Raw genomic sequence first — 22,283 nt, 5'->3', positions numbered from 1 at the left:
AGTGTGTGACATTAGGAGAATATGGGTGTGGCGAATCAAGGACTCCGAGCTGCGGCATATGAGTTACGGGCATCGAGAGTTGCAGATTGCTAAGACGAGAGACAGAGTGGCCAGGAAGAATGGATTTCTATAAACTCGTCATGTCAAGTCATGTTCACCGTCCTTTGATGCCCTGAAGAACCCAGTACTCTCCGTCTCTCCGTAGCCCTCCGGTAATACCTGATGCCCTCAGGTGCGGTAGCCTGCTATCCTTGTTGGGTGTTTCCTCGACATGATCCGCTAGTAGCACACTCTTCTCATCTGGGTGCACTGCCAAGAGTGCCGGGAGAGGCGAGCCCTTGACAATCTCAATGTCTAGACTAGCGGTCTCCACCATGATGATGGCCAAGGTCAGAATCGAGAGTCCGACCTGAGCCGCCAGTAGCGTCAACCAAGGCCACCGGATCGAGACGAATCTCTCCTCCAGCCACGCAGTCCCGCTGACGTTACTGACCAAGAGACTTCACGGCGTCAGCTCTTATTCATGTACGCTCAACAGGAACGCAAGATTCCCCGAGTACTTACGCATTCGTGAGGCCACTGGCAATGTTCTCAGTAAGGTTGCGAAGCGTTGTAAACAGGGCGTCATCCAGCTTCTGAGACTCGGTTGTCTCATTGATACCGATTGCAGCTCGCGATAAAGCTGTCCCATAGATTTGGGTCCCGTTCTGAAACATGTATGTACCACCGTCAATGTAGGTCCCCGATAGAGTCGAGTCGAGAATGGCAGCAATCTCAGCAGGTCCCATCCCGTCGGCCACATACTTCTTGCCCGGGTTGTCTGGAGATGTCAAGTATGTCACGTTGCTGGTCATGTTATAAGTCTCCACAAGTACCTCTCCCGTCTGCGGATTCGTGTAGGAAGCGACCTTTTGCGTGACGGGGAGGTTGTCCTGAACTGTGACCCTGTATGTGTTCACACACCAATGCAGCATGATCTCAGTGGCTCGTAGCCGGGGACCGTTAACCACGAAGAAGTTCCATATCTTGGCTCCCATGGCGTCGGTACCGTTGAATGCTAGACTCGGGCCGCTGGAGATGTTCAAATTGCCATACCCATAGCTTCTCTGTAACTTCAAGCCGTTCGGAAGCGTGGAGTGCGTGCCCATTTCGATGGGGTCGCCATCAGTCTCGAGAAGGTCTGTGACATCTGAAAGAAATTAGTTCACGAACGAGGGTAAAAGTAGTGTGGCGATGCTCCTACTCTTCATGTCAACGCATACGGCAAGTGAGGTGAAGTCGTCCCAGGTGCAGTTGTTCGATCGGCAGCTAGCTTGGTAATATGGCATTACCTCGTTAGGTGGGGTGTAAAGACTTCGAGGAATAATCTGGTTGATCGGGAACATGATATCTCCTGCTAAAAGGTCAACTTTGAAAATACATGTATCAATTGGGCTAGATGACGAACTTCGAGAAGGTCCGTTGGCAGTCGCCCAGAAGTACTCATTGTTCCTTCGTGTAAGTGCGGTCTCGTTTCCGGGAATCGCAACCTGACGAGTAGGGTAAGTGACAACGGATTGTGTCAGCGTTGAGGTCGCAATCCCAGAAACCAGTATGACAGCCGAGAGAATTCCAACTAGCCTGTACCATCTCGCCTGATTAGTGCTCTACTATCGAATCACACCTGCTTAGCTTAAGGTGAATCACATACCGGCCCTTCGTCCTGAGCAGCAGCTTCAAGCTGCCCCACGGCCCGCGACTGGCCTCGTCAAAGACCGCAAAATCGCCCAATGGCCTCGGCGACTTGTACCAGTTCCATTTGTACTGCGATAGACTTTCGACGACTGGGAGAACGAACGACGTGCGACAGAATGTAGAGATGAAGGCCACGACGGTGTTGAGCGTCAGACCAAGGGGCCAGTTCGGCAGTGGCTGGTTGTCGTACGACCTCAGCACCGAGATGAGAACAATGATGCATACAACGCTGACCAAGCACCATATGATCTCTGGCCACCACCCTTTCAGGATCTGCCATCGACGTCGCGGAGACCGCCTTGTGTTGTTCCTCGTCTTCTCGGCGCTCGATGTCTTCACCAGCTCGTAATCCGTCTCGCCGCTCGCAAAGGTTGACTTGGAGTGTAGATCTCTTCCAATCTCCGTGCTTCGCGGTTCGTCGGAAGGGCGTGCCGTGGACTCAAGCTCCTGTTCCCAATCGTAGACGTGGGTATGCGCAGATGAGAGCAGCAGGGCCTCGTCGTACCCAAGCGGCGGAACGTACGAGGGGACTGGTTTCCGCCGTACTTGACGCGTCTCGTCATCCTGCCCTCTTGAATCCATCACGAAGGTTTGCCTGCCGCTGTGCCGCTGTCACGCATGCGAAATGTGGGCGTCTCGGGTGTTGTCCTGCGAGCTTATCGGTGTACCAAGATCGAGCTCCTCAGCCTCTCCGTAAAGTTCCATGTTCCGGGGCGGTCTCTTCCCTTTTTTAGATCCGGAAGCCCATGAAAATGCTCGCATTGTCACCGCCACGAAGGGGCGCCTAAGTGTGAATTTGTGTCATAAGCACTACCCCAAGTTGGCGTAGATCACCCAAGCACGATTTGATCATTCACGCTGCGAAACATCTTTAAAGTAGCTGCCTGGGCAAGCTGACAGGCTAGGTCTTACCCGCCACTCGCTAAGAAATAGCCCGACTAGCGCGGGATTCAGGCCATTTGGAGCTGGCTCTTTGGCAATGAGAGCTTACATTGCTTATTCTACGTCTTTCTGTGAGTCTGTCGGGCCATCAATGTTTGTGGAACAGTAGCACTGTTAACTTGTGAGCTACTCTAAAGACAGGAAAAGCCCCTCATTCGGACGAATAGCAGCAACATCGAGTTTAATGAGAAACTTATCCTGCCTCTCCGCCTTCAATTAGCCCATTTCCAAGCTAAACCTTGCGAGATCTATGCGAACTTGACGCCGTTCTTTAGCGTCCCGATATTGGTGATAGTGACTTCCATCTTGTTTCCAGGAGCAAGCCATTTTGGGGGCTTGAAACCTGCGCCAACGCCTTCCCATGCCCTTAAGTCAGTACAAGGAACGATCAACAGGTGGGTGCTGGAATCTTACCTCCTGGTGTGCCCGTCATAATGACCGAGCCCTTCTGCAGTGTAGTCCCAGAGGATAGATGGGAAATAATGTAGGCACAATCGAACAGAAGATCATCAACGCCCTCAGTTTGCCTCACTTCGCCATCAACCTTTGTCTCAAGGTGAAGCGATTTGGGGTCCCCAACAAGATCAGGTCGAACGAGACAGGGTCCCAAAGGTGCAAACGTGTCAAATCCCTTGGAGAACCCCCACTGTGGCACGTTCCCTGCAAACGCAGCATCACGTTGGAGTTTCCTTGATGAGATGTCGTTGCCACAAGTGTACGCAGCAACATAATTCAGCGCATCTGACACAGATACATCCTTGGCGTCTTTTCCGATAATAAGACATAACTCGCCTTCGTAGTCGGCCTGGTCATCCTGGCAGATCTTGGGAATGATCACATCTGCGTCATGGTCCAGAACAGTTGTGTTGGGTTTGAAAAAGATGAAAGGGAACGGCGGCGGCTTGCGGCCGGCCTCTCTGACTGAGAACGTGGTTAGTATCTAGCTTATCATGCAGTGCGTTTGCCTTACTGTGCGTTGCATAGTTCAGCCCTACACATCGGAGAATAGGCACATCCTCTTGCGCTAAAGGGCCGAGAAGCTTCTTCACTACAACAACCTCATCGGTGACCTTGGTCTTCCCTGAGGTGTCATATATGTCAGAGCCCTCGATAACTCTTGCCTTCAAACTTGTCTCCTCGGTAGTGTTTCCCAGGTCGAATCCCTCATGAGGGAGGATGGGCTCTCCTCGGAGGATTCGCCCATCGCTTGCAGCAAAACGAATGAGTCTCTGCCACGATACCGACATTATGGTGGTTTGGCGAGTAGACAACGTGAGTAAAGGTAGTGTAGAAGTACTTTGGGAAACCTTGTTAATGTATGAACTGAATATCATCTCGCTTTTGTCACCACAATATCACGCCACTCCGCAGGCCCTTCGACTGTTGGCAGTGATGACTGCCGTCACACAAGCCGCTTGATAACGGCATGGAATCGGGGATAGTGACATCTCCCCGCTAAGAGATACACATCGCAGGCCGTCTAAAGTGACCTTGGGATAATACATCCGACTTACGGGACGATTCCGACGACCTCTCGACAGGGCATCGCTATAGCGCGGAGGTTGTGGGGGAGTCACTGAATGCGGGGACCCGGGGAGTTAAGGCTTATGTCACATAACAGGGATAGTAATCGCACCTCATAAAATGCCCGTTACGTACTAAATTACGTATCTATCTTAGATATTATATATATAGACCTTTTCTTTTTATTTATTTCTACTTTAATAATTAAGCTACTTTTATTATACTCTATATACTTATTATTACGTACTATAACTCGTAATAATTATAAGCCTAGCTCTTAATTAAGACCTTATATTACGATAACGCACTTATTAATACGATTTTTATAATCTTTTTAAAATAACTAACTTACTTATATTTATTTTAACCTAAGCTAAATTAACTAATTACGATAATTAAATTAAATGGTTTAACGTACTTCGTATTATAAATAAGGGTATTAAAGTTTAGAAATACGTCGACTTGAATACTTTAAATTTTAATATATTCCTCGACCCCTCTATAGTACTTATTTTACTTTTAGAATTTAAATAATTAGTTATAATTTATAATAAAAAAGAACTACGAGCTTATTAAGCCCGTTATAAAGCGTTCGAGAATAACTAAAAAAACTAAGAAATCTTTTATTAATAACTTTTAAATATAACTCTTAGTATAAACTTTTTAACTTTTTTAAATATAAGTAACTTATAAAACTAAGCTAGGTTTTTTTTTATAAAACTAACTATACTACTTACTTTATATAAATAAATTTATTTTTATATTATATTTATAAAGAGGATTTATATACTTAAGAGTATTTAAAAATAATAAGAGCTTAATACTAAATATAAATAACTTATAGCTTATAAATATAATATTATTAATATATATATTAAAGTCCTCGCTTAGTAATTAATAAAAGTAATTAACGCTATATTATATAAATACGTATTTTAAAAAGCTATTAAAAACGGTATTAAGTTTAGTATATAATAAATCGTTAAATATTTAAAATAAAAATTTATATTCTCCGAACTAATAATAAAGAATGCGGTTTAAGAGGAGTATTAATAAGCCTTTAATAAAGCGAGGACTAAAATTAACCCCTAATACTAATATAAGGAGTAATAGTTTATTTACTTCCGAGCTAAAATATATAATATTTTAAAAATTAATAAAGAGATTATTATACTTAATTTCCTAGTTATAGTTAAGTTTAGACTTAACTTTATATAGGGCTAACGTATATATAAGACCTTTAGTAAATTAATAGCTTTTAGAACGTATATAAGGACCCTTAAAAAGATTATATATATATTTAGCTTAGTAATTTAAAACGTATATATTAAATAATTTTTAAATTAAAGAGGGGCTTATTCTATTTTTACTAAACGCTTTAACTTAATTAATAATATAAATAATAAGAGTAACGTTATATATTTTTATAATTACGTATACTTATAACGCCTTATAGTATACTAAAAATTAGAATAAGTACTTATAAGCTAAAACGTTAATAAGTTATTAATACGAATACTAAAAAGCTATATAAAAAAAGTCCTTATTATTATTAAATTAAATAAATAGAAATTACTTTATAATAAGTTTAAAAAGCTAGTTAGTTAAGGAATAATAGAACTCTTAAAAAACCTAGGTTTTTAAAAAGATTTTCTAACTAACTTATAATAAGCTTATTAATAAACTAAGACGAGGGCTACGTAGTTATTATACTTATAAAGAATTAGGACTTAAAAATAAACGCAATTTTTAGTACCCCTATAAATAGCACTTACCCCCTTTTTTAGAGTAAAATAATAAATAGTTATAAAATAATATATTTAATTAATAATAAAAGCCTATTTAAACCCGAGAGTTATATATTATTAAGTAATAAAGACTATATTAAATTAGGAATTATTATACTACTTATTACTATACGTAGTACTTATATTATAAAGGGTATTTTAAACGGACCTAAGGGAAAAGGAACTTATAATCTAAAGCTCTAAAACGTCGCTTATATTAAGGGATTTTATATTAATATAGTTTTAAAAACTTTACTAAATAAAAGCGTACTTTAGTATTACGGTTTAAATTATATTTTATAATAAAGAACGCTTTATAAAAGTATTATTAAAAAGTAGCTTATTTAAAAGAATAATCTAGTCTTCTTTAAATATAAGCTCTTCTAATCCTATCCTTTTTTTATAAACTTTAAGCGTATTTTATAGAGCCTAGTTAGTATTATATTACTAATTAGCTATAAAAAATTCCGTTACTTATATTAACATACTGATAAAAAGTTTAATAGCGCGCTCTTTTAGTATTTTAAAATAAGTTATTTCGGACCTAATACTCTTTATTAATTACTATATAAAACTTGAGGTAGTTATGCGTATTAAACCTCTATTATAAGTTAAGTATAAAGTATATATATTATTTAAAGCTAAAATAGTAATCTTAAAAGGACTACTTTTAAAAAGAGCCTTATGGTTATAGTACTATATATACTAAGATCTCTTTTATTTTAAACTATTTCTTAGTAAATAATAATATATATTTATAACTTCTAATAAATATAATAAGTAGCTTAGGGGGTTCTTTTTAAAAACTAAAATAAAAAAGAAGTATTTTTCGTACTATAAAGCTTCGAAGTAGCGATTCGTTATTAAAAAGGGACTCTAATTTACTTTTTTAAAAATAATAATAAAACCGCTCTCTTAACTATAAATATTAAATACGTATATAAGACGTAATATAACGAGCTAAGAATTAAAATAGAATTTCTACTTCTATATATAAAAGAACCCGTAAGTAATATTAAAAAAGTAAGTTAATTCGTAATTATTAAAGCTCGTAAAATACGCCTTTTTATAAACCTCCTTATAAATTTATAAAACGAAATAATATTAATAGTAATTTTTATTTATAATATTACCTTACGGGAGGCTAATAAAAGAGATTTGCTTATTATAATAAAAATTAACTAGTAGAAGTAGTATTAACGCTAATAATAAACGGGTTACTAAGTACGGGATTCTAAACTAGTTACCCTATATTTTAGTAACCTCTATATATATAGCTACTAAGTATACCCTTTTTATAAAGATTATAAGAGGGATATATATTAAAAAAAGTTTAAAGTATTTCTTTACGGGTATATAAAATACTTAGTTAGATATATATTAAAAATGCATAACCTATATAAAGTCTAAGTACTCGTACTTAAGTAAGTATTTATTATAAAAAATATTAAGTTTAATAAAAAGGTTTTTTATAATCCCGTATACGAGGAGCAAGCTATTATAAATAAGTAAATAAATTTGATAATTTAAGAAATATAAGAACTTTTTAATACTAATAATAAGTTAGTTTAATATAAGAAATTAGGCTATAAGTACTTAACTAGCGAGGTTATAATATAAGTATAAGTATATTATAAGACTAAAGCTTATAGAGTCCTTTATAAGGGCTTTACTTTTTAAAAAGTTCTTTTATAATACGATTTATATACCGGTTACTAAGTTATTAGCGTCTTATTATTAACTATATCCTAAATCTATTATAATTACTCCCCCCTTATATAACTTTAGTCCCTAAAGTTATTACGTAATATCTTTTTTTAATACTAATAATAAAGCTATTAACGTTGTTATTTATAATAGATTCCGTAAAGTATTAATAATATTCTTTTTTATTTAAGAATAAGGTATTACTCCTATCTCCTTATTTAATAAATACCTTATTATTATTATTTAATAATAGCGCGCTAACTAATTACTAAGTTAGTAATATATATTTATAATAAAGTATTCTAATTATTATAATATATAAGAGCCCGCCTAACCTCGCGGTTATTATTATTACTAAGCTATTAAGTATAGTAAAAGATTTTTCCCCTATTACTAATTACGTAAATTTTTTTTTTTCTCTCTTTTTATTTAGTAACCGTTTTATAAATTCTTTTTTATATAATTATACTTTTTTTTTATAATATTCTAATTTTATATCGTTTCTTAATTATAACTCTCTTATTATATTATTATTAAGTATTTACTAAAATATTTATTATTTTACGTATTTAAAATATACTTAATATAGAGTATAATCTTAAAAAGGGCTTTTATAATTTTTATAATAGTACTCCCTATATACGCTACTTAGCTAGTTTATATTATAATATTAATAAGCTCGTTTATATTACTAGCGCTTATATTACTAAGTATATTATTTATTAAATTAATTAAAAAAATTATTTTATTATAAGTTATTAAGTCCTTACTAATCCGTTACTAAAATATTAATTAATAATATTTCTTAAGTTCTTAAGGAGCTATATAGCGCTACTTAGTTTATTTAAAATACCCTTATAAAGTTCTATAATACTAAGGAGTAGGGTAGCCTTAACTTTTATAAACGTAGCCGCGTTCTTTATATTTTTAATTATATTATTAATATATAAAAAAAGGTTACTACTTATATTACTAACTTATTAATAAGTAATAAAATAAAAAAAGTCTACTTTAAATAAGCTACTCTTTAAAAACTCGCTATTAACTATAAATATTTAAACTTATTAATCTCGATTATAATAAGTTATTAATAATTATTTAGCGAATTTTTTTTTACTAACTTAGATTTCTTTTTTTAAGCTAGTATTTTTAATATTAATAATAAGACTAAAATTATCTCCCTCTTTAATCGCTTCTAACTAGCTTATTTTTATAATAATAACTATATAACCGCTCTATAAAATAACCTTAACGCTCTAGCTTAGTACTATAAAAAGATTCCTAAGGGTATTATTATTATACGTATTTAAGAGTTTTTTATTTTCTTTATTTTTTATAAACGCATTACTAAGTTCTTAGTAAGTAAAGTACTTATTTATATTATTATTATATATAGCGCTACTCCTATTTTTTATAGTCCTAAAACTCGGACTCTTATTAAAAAGCGTACTTTTATTACTAACTATATTCTTAATAATAATAATAAGTAAGATAATTTTAAGTTTAAGTTTAATAAGTCCTAATACGAGGATATTAAATTTAAAGAGCTTAATAATAACTTAGAAAATTCTCTTTTTTAGTATTATAATAAGCGCTATTATTTTAATATTAATAACTTACTAACCCCTACTTATAACGCTCTTTTTAATATAAATAAGGGTACCTTAGCCCTTAGTTATATTATTTTAAATTTTAATAAGGCTAATAGTACGCTTTTCTTACTCTAAGTAAAGGCTTTATAATAGCTTAATAAAACTATTATTTATACTAAAGTTAAAACTACGGGTCGTAATAAGTAGTTTAACGTTAATAAGTTCTTTATAAATATTAATATTATTAAAGTCCCTTAGCTTAACTAAAACTACGAGAATATTATTTTAAATAACGTCCCCCGTTCTTAACTTATTATTAATAATAATAGCGTTATACTCCCTATTTTACCTCTTACTCTGCCTCTTATTATAGCTCCTATTATACTTCTTATTATAGCTCTTATTATACTTCTTATTATACCTCTTATTATAGCTCTTATTATACCTCTTATTATAGCTTTTAATAATAACTAAATAGTAAACGCTTTATAAACTACTATTATTAATATATATAATACTTTATATAATTTTAACTATCTCTTTTTTACTTATTATAGTATTAATAAGGTTAACGGCCTTATTTTAAGTAGTTAGCTAAGTACGTATATAAAGCCTCCCTACTTCTCGCTTATTAAGTAAATTATTATTATTAATTATTAAGTTTTAAAAATATACGCTAGAGCTACTATTATTATTATTAATATTACGTAGGTTACTCCCCTTACGTAGTTAGATTTTAGTAATCTCTTAGTAACGTATTACTAAGGGTTATAATACTATATTTTTTTTTAAGAATTGCGCTAGGCTAAATAAAAAGGGTTTTATAATATATTATTAATTAACTTATTTTTAGTGACTTTTTATTATAAATTTAACGTTTATTATCCTATTTTATATATATATATATTTTTTATAGCGTTCGAATTTATTAACTCCTTCTACTACCCTTTTAAAATATTTAATAAGCTCTTACGTATTATACTTAATAAGCTACTTAGCTTATTTAATAAAATATTATAAGTTTCCTCCCTTATTTTATATTATAACGATTTCTTTAACTTTTTAAATATCTTACTTATCCTCTAATTCTAAGAGATTTATTATTTAATTACTAATTATTTAGTACTTTCCCTATAACTTAAACTAAGAAATTAAGAAAATATTATATATTTTCTAATATTATTTTAATAAATATACTTAGTAAGCCTATTTCCTTACCCTTTTAGCTATTATTATTTTAATATATCTTAGTGCTAGTTTATTATTTTTAAATCGTATATTTTTTATTAATAGGCCGACGACTTTTCTATAATTAAACTCCTTTAGGGTATATTTTTTATTATAATAAGCTACTTAGCTCTTAGAGGCTTATACTTACGTTTACGTAGCTTAGGCCCTAATTTTTTTAATTTTCTAAACCCTTTTTTAAACCCCCTAGACTATAGCTTTATAATTAAGTATATATTTAACGTACTTAGGGTAGTAGCTATATAGTACTATATATAGGGATATTTTTATAATAAAGTATTAGCTATTATTATATATAAACTCGGCCTCTTTTAGCTACGCTACTTACTTATTTAATAAGGCCTTAGTATAAATTTTTAAATACCTTTTTAATATTTAATAAGTTTACTCTATTTAGCCGTCCGTTTATAAATAATATATAGTAAATAGTTAATAATATATTACCTATTTTTTAGTAAACTCTTCTTAAAATACGTTTATAAAAAGCTTATTTCTATTTATAATAATACTTTTTAGTATACCGAACTTATATTTAACTTCTTAGTATAGAATACTTACTATTTATATTACGTTAAGTATTTTAATAATAAATAGGAACTTTATAAACTTTATTATATAATAAATAATAATTAAGATATTATTATACTCTATGCTATTATTATAAGCGCTTAGTAATAGCCCCGTAATAAAGTTTATAAATATTTTTTAAAATAAATATAAGGGTAGTAGTAATAACTATAGTTATTTATATAGCTTATATTTTAAAGTTATAACTCCTAAATAATACTTATAGTTCTTAACGTATTTTTAGATACTTTGTTAAATATTTTCTTAGTAAAACATTTTTTAAATTAGCTCGAGAGTTTTCGTAGCTCCTATATAACTTACCTTATAATTATCGTAATATTAGTAAAGGATCTCTATTTAAAAAGACTTTATTTAAGGAATAATAAGTTTTTTTTTAAAAAATAATATACCCTATTTATTAAATAAATATACTCTTAGCTTACTAGCCGTAATACGAACTTTTATTAATTATAATATATAAAACTCGTTTTTAGTTTAGAGTCCTTTAATAAGCTTTTTAATTTTTAATAAGAGATAAAAAATAAATACCGTTTTGTTTTTTATAAGTTTTTTTATAATAGGGTATAAAATATACTATTTTAATATAATAACCTTAGCTCTATTTAATTCCTTTTTATTTTTACTAAACTATTAACGAGCGTTTATTAATAACTCTCTTACTTTTTTACTTCGAGTTATTATAATAATAATTATTATTATTTTATTAGTACGCCCTATAATACGCTATTAATATAAAAAAGAGGATTCTCTATTTTTAGAACTAGCTAATATTTAGCTAAGATTATAAAGGGAGGCCTTAATTACTTAAATATATACTTTAATAATATTATTTTATCTTTTTAAGCTAATTATTTTTTATTAAATATCAAGTAGTAGTTCGCTAATAAAACGTAGTTTTTAAGCTAGTATAAAGAGGACGTTTTTATAAAGTACTTCCCTTTTTATATAGTCTAGCTTTTTAAATCAACCGTTTACTAGGTTCGTTTTCTTTAGTTAGTATTTTAAATTAAAGTTAAATATTAATAGTTTATATACTTATTTTACGAGCTTTTTTTAAAGGTCCTGCGCTAATATATTAATTACTTTTTTAAGTACTTAGTAGTTTATTAAAACTATAAACTTTTATAAAAAGCCCTAGAAATAATAAGCTTAGTATTTTAGCCCTTTTATTATAGTAAGTAGTTTTTATTAACTTATAGCTTATTATTACTCCGTATTTATAAGCTTTTATAACTAATAAGTAACGGGTTACTATTTTTTATTAGCTTATTATAATAAGATTATTATAATAACTTTAACTAAAGCGTTAGTTTTTACTTATATAATACGTTATAGGTTTTAATACGTAAATATAATTACTAAAATAAAAGCGACTTTTAGTTAATTAAATACCTCGTCTACTTCTTTAGTTTACTAAAAGTCCCTTATTTATCCCTTTTTTATTTTTAATAATATTATTAGTAATATAACAATACTTAAGTATTTAGTAATAAACTTTTAATAGAAATTATAAAACCCTAAGAATACTTAGATATTTTTAATAAACTCTAGCGCCTTTTAATTAGTAATCGTTCGTACTTATAACGAATTAATCTTAATTTCTTTTAATATAATAATATAACTTAAGAACTCGACCTTTTTTTAATAAAATAAGTATTTTAATAGTTTAGTAAAAAGCCCGTATAACTATAAACGTTAGAGGACCTTTTTAATATCCTCCGTATACTATTCTTTTATTATTAAGTAAATTATTAAATCGTTTATATATATTATATAATAAGTATTTAGTAAATTAGCGAGCGCTTAGTAAATATATACTTAGAACGTTACGGGTACGTTTATTAGCCCGAAAAGTATAATAATATATTTAAAATAACCGTATCGGCTTTAGAATACTATTTTTTATTAGTCTTCTTTTTTAATTTAAATATAATAATAAGTATTCTTAATATGTATTTTTAAGATCTATTTTACTTTATAAAGCCTATTTAGGAGCTTATTAATAAGCGGTAATAAGTATCGATTTTTTATAGTTACTTTATTTAGCCCGTAGTAATTTATATAGAAATATAGCGTACTATCCTTTTTTAATATAAAAAGGATCAGTACCCTAACTTTATTAATTAAAAGTATAATATAACCGTTTACTAAGTTCTAAATAATATACGCGCGAAGCTTATTAAATTATTTTTTATTTAATAAATAAATAGGACTATATAGTAGTTTAATACTTAGAACTAAGTTAATAAAGTATTTTATTTTATTATATAACTACGGTCCCTTTGCTAATTACTTATTAAATATCTCTATTTCTAATTATAGTTCTAATAATAAACCCCCTTGTAGTTTAGTTTTTATTACTCCCGTAATACTTTTTATAATAATAATATATAATATATATACCCTCTTACAATTCTTAATAATATTATAAGCTATTACTTTTAGTTTAGTAACCAAAATAGGCTTATATAATTATATATTTATTACTATATTAATACGAATACCCTCCTAGCTTATTAATAATTATAATAATAAAAGGTTTATTATTCTTTTATTTTTATTAACTATAATAAATAGTTACTAAATCTTCCTTAACTACTTATAATAGTTAATAAAAAAGAGCGTTAATTAGTAAGCTTTTCTCTAGTTTACGGCTTTACCCTAAAGGTCCTTTAATAAGGGAGCTATAATAGTAGCCGGGGTTAACCCTAAGTAAGTTACGAGCCTAGTATTAATAATATCTATCTCGGAGTATATATTTATATTAACTTCTACTAGCCTTTTAATAATACTTCGTAGAACTATTACCTTACTTTTTATAATTATTTTTATTAATACTTTTTTAATACTTAGCGTAAGCGTATTAAGTATATTACTTATATTTACTTATTTTTTAACGAGTTAACCTCTATAATTTTTAGTTTAGTAATAACTTATTAAATAGTTATTAACGTTAGCTTCGATTAGGGGTACGTTAGCTTATTATTACCCCTACCTCCCGACTTATTCTTTTAGTACTTATTAAATATATAGCCTATTTTATTATATATAAAGTACTTAATATTATTATTATAATGCTTTTATAATAGCTCGGCGCGAGTATTTTTATTATATAGTTTTTATAATATTACTCTTAATAAGTCCTTAGAGCCTAGCCCCTTAGAGCTCTTTTTACTCTTTTTTTTTATAAAAAGGGGATATTTAACGTAGTTATTTTAATAATAAATATAGCCTCTTTTTACTATTTTTTTATAACTAGTCGCCGCCCTTTTACTAATTTAATAACTATAATTTATTAGCTTCGTAAGCTATATTACGTACTTTTTTAATTAAAACTTTATAACGAATTAGATCGTCCTATAACTAAGATAGTAATTTAAAACAAAACTGATATATTTCTATTTTTAAATTTTTATATCTTTTATATTTAGGTTATAATAGATTACTAATTACTTAGTAAGGAACTGGGTAGGAGTCTAGCCCTTTTTTAGCTTTTTTGTCCTTAGCTCTTTATAATATTTCCGTTCTTAAGTCTCGGGGTTTATATATTATTAATAAATAAATACTAAGAAGTTACCCTAAGAGAGGGGATTTTAGAGGCTCTTTTTATAATTATATTATTACGTTTATAATAATAAGAATATTTTAAATAGGGCCTATTTAATATACTATTTTATAATACTTTTTATATAAAGCTTATTACTTATTTTTATAATAATAATTTAGTTTATTATTTAGGTACTCGTAAATTCTTTTTTAATTAGTTTATAATTATAAAAAAGAGGCTTGTTATATTTTTATTAACCTAAATACGTTACTAGCCGTTTAGTAAGTTATTAAATAAGCTCTTCGTATTAACGCCGTTCTTAGTTTTAATCTTTAATTATTATTTTTATTATTTTATAAAAATAAGTTATTATTAAGCTTATAGGGTTTATTAAACTAGCTATTTTAATATTACCCGCGCTTTTATATATATTTTAACCTCGTATATTTAGTAATTAGTTATTAATAAACGCCCTATTTATAATAAATAAGGTTTTTAAAGTATTAATAGGGTAACTAGCTTATAAAAGTAATCTACCCTAATTATCTTTTTTATTTAGCTCTTTTATAAACGTTAGTATTCGGGTAGGACTCGCTTTATAATAAGCTCGTTCCCTTAAATAAAATAGGGTTAAGTAGTTAACTCTAAATAGTTATAGCTTATTAATATTAATAGCTCTTTATTAATAACTAAGCGTCGTTTCGTTAACGTTCTATTTATTTTTATAATTTATTATTATTTATATTAATTATTTTATAAAAATAGAAGCTTTAGAATTATAAAAAATTAAGTTATAAGTACTTAACTAGCGAGGCTATAATATAAATATAGGTATATTATAAAATTAAAGCTTATAAAGTTTTTTATAAGGGCTCTACTTCTTAAAAAGTTTTTTTATAATACGATTTATATACTAGTCGCTAAGTTATTGGCATTTTATTACCGGCCGTATCCCGAATCTATTATATTTAAATACTTAGGGAAGTAAATCTAGACTTTAGAAATACTAATATTTAAAATAACTTTATAGTTAAAGATAGTATTACTATTAGATTTTTAACTATTTAGGACGCCAAGTAACTAATAAACGTACTTTAGGATATAATAAATAAGGCTAAAAAGGCTAATATAGTCTTATTATTATTATTAACCCCTAAAATAACCCCCTTATATAAGCTCGGGGGTAGGGGTAAAGAAGGGGATATAGTAACTAAGTTATAAATAGCTTTACGTAGTTTATAATCCTCTTTATAAGCGCTTATATATATTATAAAAGTTCTTAAGCTTTTAATTCTTAATAACTCTTAGTAAAACGCTAGAATATATAGTAAATAAAGTAATAATTATAAAAGAATAATTCTTAATACTAAAGTTAACGTTAATAAAGAACCTTCATAATAAACCTTTATTATTATATAAAAATAGAGCTTATAAAAACTACCTTATTAAGTATTAAATAAAGCTTTATTAAGTCCTAAACGTTTAAAATAGGCCTATAGACCTTTATAACGCTTTAATAATAGTATTTTCGTAACGTTTTTAAATTTAAATATAAGAAATAGCGATTATTATAACTATTTTTAAGACTACTTTTTCTCTACTTTTATACTTAATTAATAAAAAACTATAAAAAAAGTAATATAAATATATAATACTCTATTAAGTAATAAAAAAAGTAGTTTATAAGACCTACTTAGAGCGCTCTAAAGGAATTTAAAAACTACGACTTATTAAAATTAATTTCTAAAACTTATTAAAAAAGTTTAATAATATTAAATATTTCTTACCGTAACTATAAAAGCTACTTAGGGATATTATAAATAAAAAAATAAAAAAGCTAAGGGATATTAGTATATAAGAAGAGATTAACCATAATCCTAAATAAGGGATCTTATTTTTATTAAAATAAGTATATATTTATAAGTATAACGTTAATAACGAGGTTAGCGAGGTAAAAGTATATATATATATAAGGGGGGATATATAACTACTTAACCCCTTATAAAATATATACGCTTTAATACTTATTATAAAGGTTTTTAAGCTTATAATAGTAATAACTACTTAATTCGACCTTAAAATAGACTAATATAATATTATTAACGTATTCCTTAACGCGCTTTTTAAAAGCGATAAGTTAATAATTATTAAATTCGTAAAAAAATATAAAGTTATTAATAAAATAAATAAGCTCTAACGCGCTCTATATAGCCTCTAAGACTTATTAATTCTCTAGTTCTAAACTTTTATTTCTATATTTCGTAATATAAATATAATATATAACTACGAAAAGATCTATATTTATTAAACTATAAATAAGAAGGTAATATTAGTATTTTACGTCGATAACTTTATTATTTTATATTATTAAAACGACCGAAAAGCGGCTTAGGGGATCGTTAACGGTATAAAAAAATATATTAACTTTAAAAAAAATAGACTGATTAATTACTTTTTTAGAATACGGATTTTATAAAACCGTACTACTTATAAAGTTTATTTTATTTATAACGTATATATTAAGTAAGTTACTAAGCGCTTTAATTTTATAGATTTATTATATTTAGCTACCCTTCTTTTTAAAAAAGAGTTTAAATTAAACGAGGAGTAAATAATAAAAAAGGAAATAAAGAGTTATTAAAAAAAGGTTAGGAATATACTTTATATAGTTATTATAATTAGACTAAACGTCGCCTTTATTTATTTATAATTATTATAGTTCTTAACTAACCTAAGCATAACTTATATTAAAATAATTAACTACTATATTTAATATTTTTATATAACAAAATATTTTACGCTCTACTACGGTAATATACTTAGTACGTAATTATTATTTTTAATTAGAAATACTAGCTTTATAAATAATAAAGTAATACGATAATTATTTTAAAAATATATAATATTCTTTTTTAGTAGCCTAATTTAATAAAAATTAGTACGCTAAGCGATAGTTATAACGTTAATTACTAAAGCTAAGCTTTTTTATTTTAAAAAAACTATAAAAAAGACTATAGTTCTAAAGCGCCTTTTTAAAAATATTACCCTTAACTTAAGAAAAGTATAATTATTTAATTATAATAATTAGTAAACGATTTAACTCGTTATAAAAGAAAGAAAAAGAATAGCTACTTAACTTTATTATATTAATATATAGAATATATAACTAAAATAAGAGTATACTAAAGGTAGCTTCGAAGTTATTTATATATTAATAAAAAATATATTAATAAATAGACTTATTAAAAACCTTTTATAAGCTAAGTTCGAATATTTCTATATACTTCTTAACTTTTATAATACGTAAAAAGCTATTATAAATAACTAAAATAGTTAAAAATAATTAATTTAAGCTACGCTTAAAAAAACTTAATATTTAAAAGTAGACGATAAATAGAACTTAGAATACGGCCCAGAGGCCTAAAATAAATAAAATAAAAACTTTTTATAACTTAAAGGCCTAAACTCTTAAAATAACCTTACCCTATAGAGTATATATATATAAAAATAAAACCTGAGCTTATACTTATTATTTAAACTCCTAATTTATAAAATATATAATTACTAAGAGTATAGCGTTATTAAAAAAGAGGGTTAATATATATATTAAGAAATATATTTTACGTACTTCGAAGTTTATAAAGCTAAGAATAATAAAAGTAACGAGGGGCGCGGGAGCCAAAATAACTATTAAGTTAATAATTTAAAATATAAAAGCGGGTAATATAATAAGAAGTTAGTTATAAATAATTATAATAAATATAAAAAAGGACTAGGGGCGCGCATTAAAAAAGTCCTTTATATAAAAACTAATATAATTCTTATATATTTTCTAATTATTATATATTTAGTAAATAATATTATAAAGCTTAATAATATTTTACTAAAATTATAATTAGAAGTACGCTTTTTAATAATAAAAAAGGATAATATATTTATAAAAAAAGGAGCGTTATTTATAATAACCTTAATAAGGACCTAGGCTATTAGCTATAAAACGACCGGTATATTAATATACTTTTTAACTAAACGGCTATTAAAATAGTACGTATACTAGCTATTACTTTTTATAAAATAATAACTACTATTTTTAAAATTAATATATTAAAGGGCTATTTTAAAATAAGGTAAGGACTAAATCTCTTATTTTTTAAAAACCTCTCCCTTAAGCTTTTTAAAGACTAAATATATATTAAATAGGCTTAGAATAGTAAAAAGAATTATATTTATTATAAAGGGTACTTTAGCCTCTTAGCGTTCTCTTTTACTTCTTATTACTCTTTTAAAAAGAGCTAACTTTACGTTTTTTAAATTTTAAAATAATATTAAATATAAACTTTTAAAATAATAAGTATATAATATACCCTTTTTAAAGAGCTTATTATTTAAACTAGTCTTATTTTTATTTTTAAACTTTAAGGGGAGGATAAATAAAAGCTTATTAAAGTTTTTATTATTATTATTTACCTTATTATTACTCTTATTATAGCTACTAAAAAGATCCTCGAACTTAATAAAGTCCTCGGTATTTTAATTAGTAACTTTAATATCCTCTTAGCTAAAAAAGAAGAGCTTAGTAACTAAGCTTTAATAAATAAATAAGAAGTTACGGAGGGGGGTAATAACTTAAAAGGGCTCGTTAATATTATTACCTATTTAAACTCTTAATAAACTATATAATACGTATATAAAAAGTATTATAGAAATTATATAAAACTTATTATTATTTCTAAATATATTAAATATTATATTTAAAATAAAATTAATAAACGATTTAATAATATAAGCGCGCGCGCGTAATAAATAGGGGTATTTATAATAATTATAAAAAGTTAAAAAAAAAAGATAATAATAATTAAGCGATATTATAAGAATTTAAATATATATAAAGTAGTTAAATAGCCTCGCCCTTAGTAATTTATATATTAAAAATAATAAAATATATACTATTTTAAGTTAGGATTTTATTTATTTTAAATAAAGGGATATATTTATAATAAACGTAGTTTAAAAAACGTATATCCCTTATACTTATTTTTTATTTATTTATATTTAACTAAATTAGGCCTTTATAAGGGTATTTAGAGATTCTATTTTAAGCATAATAGCTCCTTAATAATAGTAATTAGGGGGTATATTACGTAATAGGGATAATAATCGTACTTTATAAAGTACCCGTTACGTACTAAATTATATATCTATCTTAGATATTATATATATAGACCTTTTTTTTTATCTAATTTTATTTTAATAGTTAAGCTACTTTTACTATACTCCGTATGCCCATTGCTACGTGCTATAACTCGTGACAGCTTAGGTTACTAAGGTGTTTACGACGCTTAATCCACGGCAATGGGCACGGGATGCATCCGTTACCAGGTCTTGTAGCCACGAAATAATAAAGGACCTCTTTCATATAAACCAAGGATTTGATTACAAATTCCCAATCAGGTAACACGGTGACGCTTTAAGTTGTAGACGATCTTTTTATCTAGTCTCCGACTCCACATTCCCTCGATTTCAACTTTTTCCAAAATGCCCGCTGCTACCAAAGTAATTCAGCCTGCCTCGCAGGACCTATTCGTTCGGTCTCACAAGTTACAGAACGAGAATGAGCGGACAAAAGGTCAGGTCGGCGATGAGTTGCACAGTAAACAGCATAACGGGCTAGCTGGCCATCGTAAGCCGCTTTCCACGTCTTATCCCTCCAACAGCCTCAACTTTCTTCGAGGCCTGAACTTCGAAAAGGATGGGAACACATCAGAGAGCACCCCATCAACGCTGATTGCTCTTGATATCCTCATTGTCGGAGCTGGTCTTGGCGGGCTTGCAACCGCAGTTGCTCTGGCGAGAAGTGGCCATCATGTTACTGTCTTGGAACAGGCCGCTCAATTATCAGAGGTAAGCTTTCCTGCAACCCATCCATACGATGTCAATCGGAGCCTCTTGGGCCATCTGACCACTAATTATAGGTTGGCGCCGGCATCCAGATTCCGCCAAACTCCAGCAAGCTCCTTCAAAGATGGGGGGTGATGGATATCATGGCAGAGCAGGCAGTACGGCCTGACGGCATCTCGTTCCGTCGCTGGGAGAATGGCCATCGTATTGGCTTTACTGATCTCTCTGAAACATTTATCGAGCTCTGCGGGGCACCATACTACGTCGCACATCGTGCTCACCTCCACTCTGCTCTCTATCAGCGGGCCAAGGACCTCGGGGTTGCGGTTCGCTTGGATAGCAGGGTCGCTGGCTATAACCCTCACCTACCAAGTGCGACTCTGGCTAGCGGCGAGGCTTTTTCAGCTGATCTCATTGTTGCTGCCGATGGTGAGCACCTCCTTCATGTCATAGATGCGGTCTTGATCTCGGCTAATATCCCCTTGCGACGTAGGCGTCAAGTCGGTAGCTAGAAGTCTGCTTCCCTCCAACCAAGCTGGGGCAACGAACTACACTGGCTTTGCAGTCTACCGAGCCACAGTAGATGTCAGTAAGATGAGAAGGATTCCAGAAATTGCCTGGATCCTTGAGAAGCCTGGATTGCACGTCTGGTGAGTTCATATACGATCAAGTATGTCAGAGATGGCGGTCTAACATGCTCCATAGGATTGGCGAAGATCGTCACGTCATGACTTACACTATTGCTGCCGGCGAATCCTTCAACATGGTGCTATCTCACAGGGACTCGAGGGATCCTTCAACGTGGGAACAAAAGACTCAAGCCGAAATTCTGGGAGAGATGAGAGCAGAATTCCGGGGTTGGGACTCACAGTATGACCCCAGTGCCCGTTTGTTTTCAAAACATATTTGCTCAACTTGTTGACATATCGTAGGCTCACCAAGATCATCGAACTGATTGACACCACAATCAAGTGGCCCTTGATGGCTGGCGTCCCGTTGGATAATTGGGTCGCGGATTCCGAGCGTCTTGTTATCCTCGGCGATGCAGCCCATGCAATGCCCCCCTACATGTCGCAGGGGGCAGCCATGGCGGTTGAAGACGGTGCCGCTCTGGCTGTGGCCCTCAACAATATTCAGAATCGTGAACAGCTCGGTCTTGCGCTTCAAGTGTTTCAGGGAGAAAGGAAATCACGCACTTCAATGATGCAGGAGGCCAGCATGGTGAATGCCCTGCTATGGCATTTCAAGGATGGCCCCGAACAGAAGGCTCGAGATGAGGCGATGCGTCCCGAAGTTGAGGGTCGCAAGTTTGCGAGCAGCCCAAATCAGTGGTCTGACCCCCTCACTCAATCGTGGGCTTATGGATACGACGCTGAGGATAGGATGTTGGAGAAATGGAAACAGGAGAGTGAGGCGTAAGAATATTGATATCGATATGATTGCAGGTTCCAATAGATTGTGGAAAGATCTGGTCGATTAGCCAGACTGAGAAAGTTTGAGTGGTTAACGTTGGAACCAATTAAGAGGATATGTTACATGGCGTTTCATCTTGCAGACCATCATGGGATACCTTGCAGAAGGTCGTAACAGTTAGGATAGTGGATGACGAGCTGTTCGTTGAATTGGTCCAAGGAGATAGTACCTGTCCATATCTGTATCGACGAAATTTAGATGCAAGATGTATTCTCGAAGCATGCCTCGTAAACCTTCCACCAA

The 22,283-nt window shown here is 30.1% G+C and overlaps 2 protein-coding genes across 2 annotated transcripts; one reads left to right on the top strand and one right to left on the bottom strand.

The window, feature by feature from the left end:
• Nucleotides 1-63: 63 nt before the first annotated feature.
• On the bottom strand, nucleotides 64-3,923 carry CLUP02_17160 (uncharacterized protein; the record flags this gene model as incomplete). Its single annotated transcript, XM_049296075.1, has 11 exons — nucleotides 64-127; nucleotides 159-500; nucleotides 565-1,189; nucleotides 1,244-1,393; nucleotides 1,448-1,620; nucleotides 1,691-2,305; nucleotides 2,351-2,518; nucleotides 2,740-2,787; nucleotides 2,935-3,031; nucleotides 3,091-3,597; nucleotides 3,647-3,923. 11 exons carry the CDS (start codon nucleotides 3,921-3,923, stop codon nucleotides 64-66), a joined length of 3,066 nt encoding a protein of 1,021 aa, XP_049153222.1.
• Nucleotides 3,924-20,204: 16,281 nt separating this feature from the next.
• CLUP02_17159 (FAD binding domain-containing protein) lies at nucleotides 20,205-21,986 on the top strand (the record flags this gene model as incomplete). The annotated part of the gene is made up of 5 exons (XM_049296074.1): nucleotides 20,205-20,570; nucleotides 20,642-20,996; nucleotides 21,061-21,217; nucleotides 21,273-21,437; nucleotides 21,500-21,986. 5 exons carry the CDS (start codon nucleotides 20,205-20,207, stop codon nucleotides 21,984-21,986), a joined length of 1,530 nt encoding a protein of 509 aa, XP_049153221.1.
• Between the last annotated feature and the right edge of the window lie 297 nt (nucleotides 21,987-22,283).

The sequence above is a fragment of the Colletotrichum lupini genome, chromosome 9, assembly GCF_023278565.1.
Source record: "Colletotrichum lupini chromosome 9, complete sequence".
NCBI lineage: Eukaryota > Fungi > Ascomycota > Sordariomycetes > Glomerellales > Glomerellaceae > Colletotrichum > Colletotrichum lupini.
The sequence above is the reverse complement of the archived record's forward strand: the minus strand, read 5'-3'. Positions and strand labels throughout refer to the sequence as shown.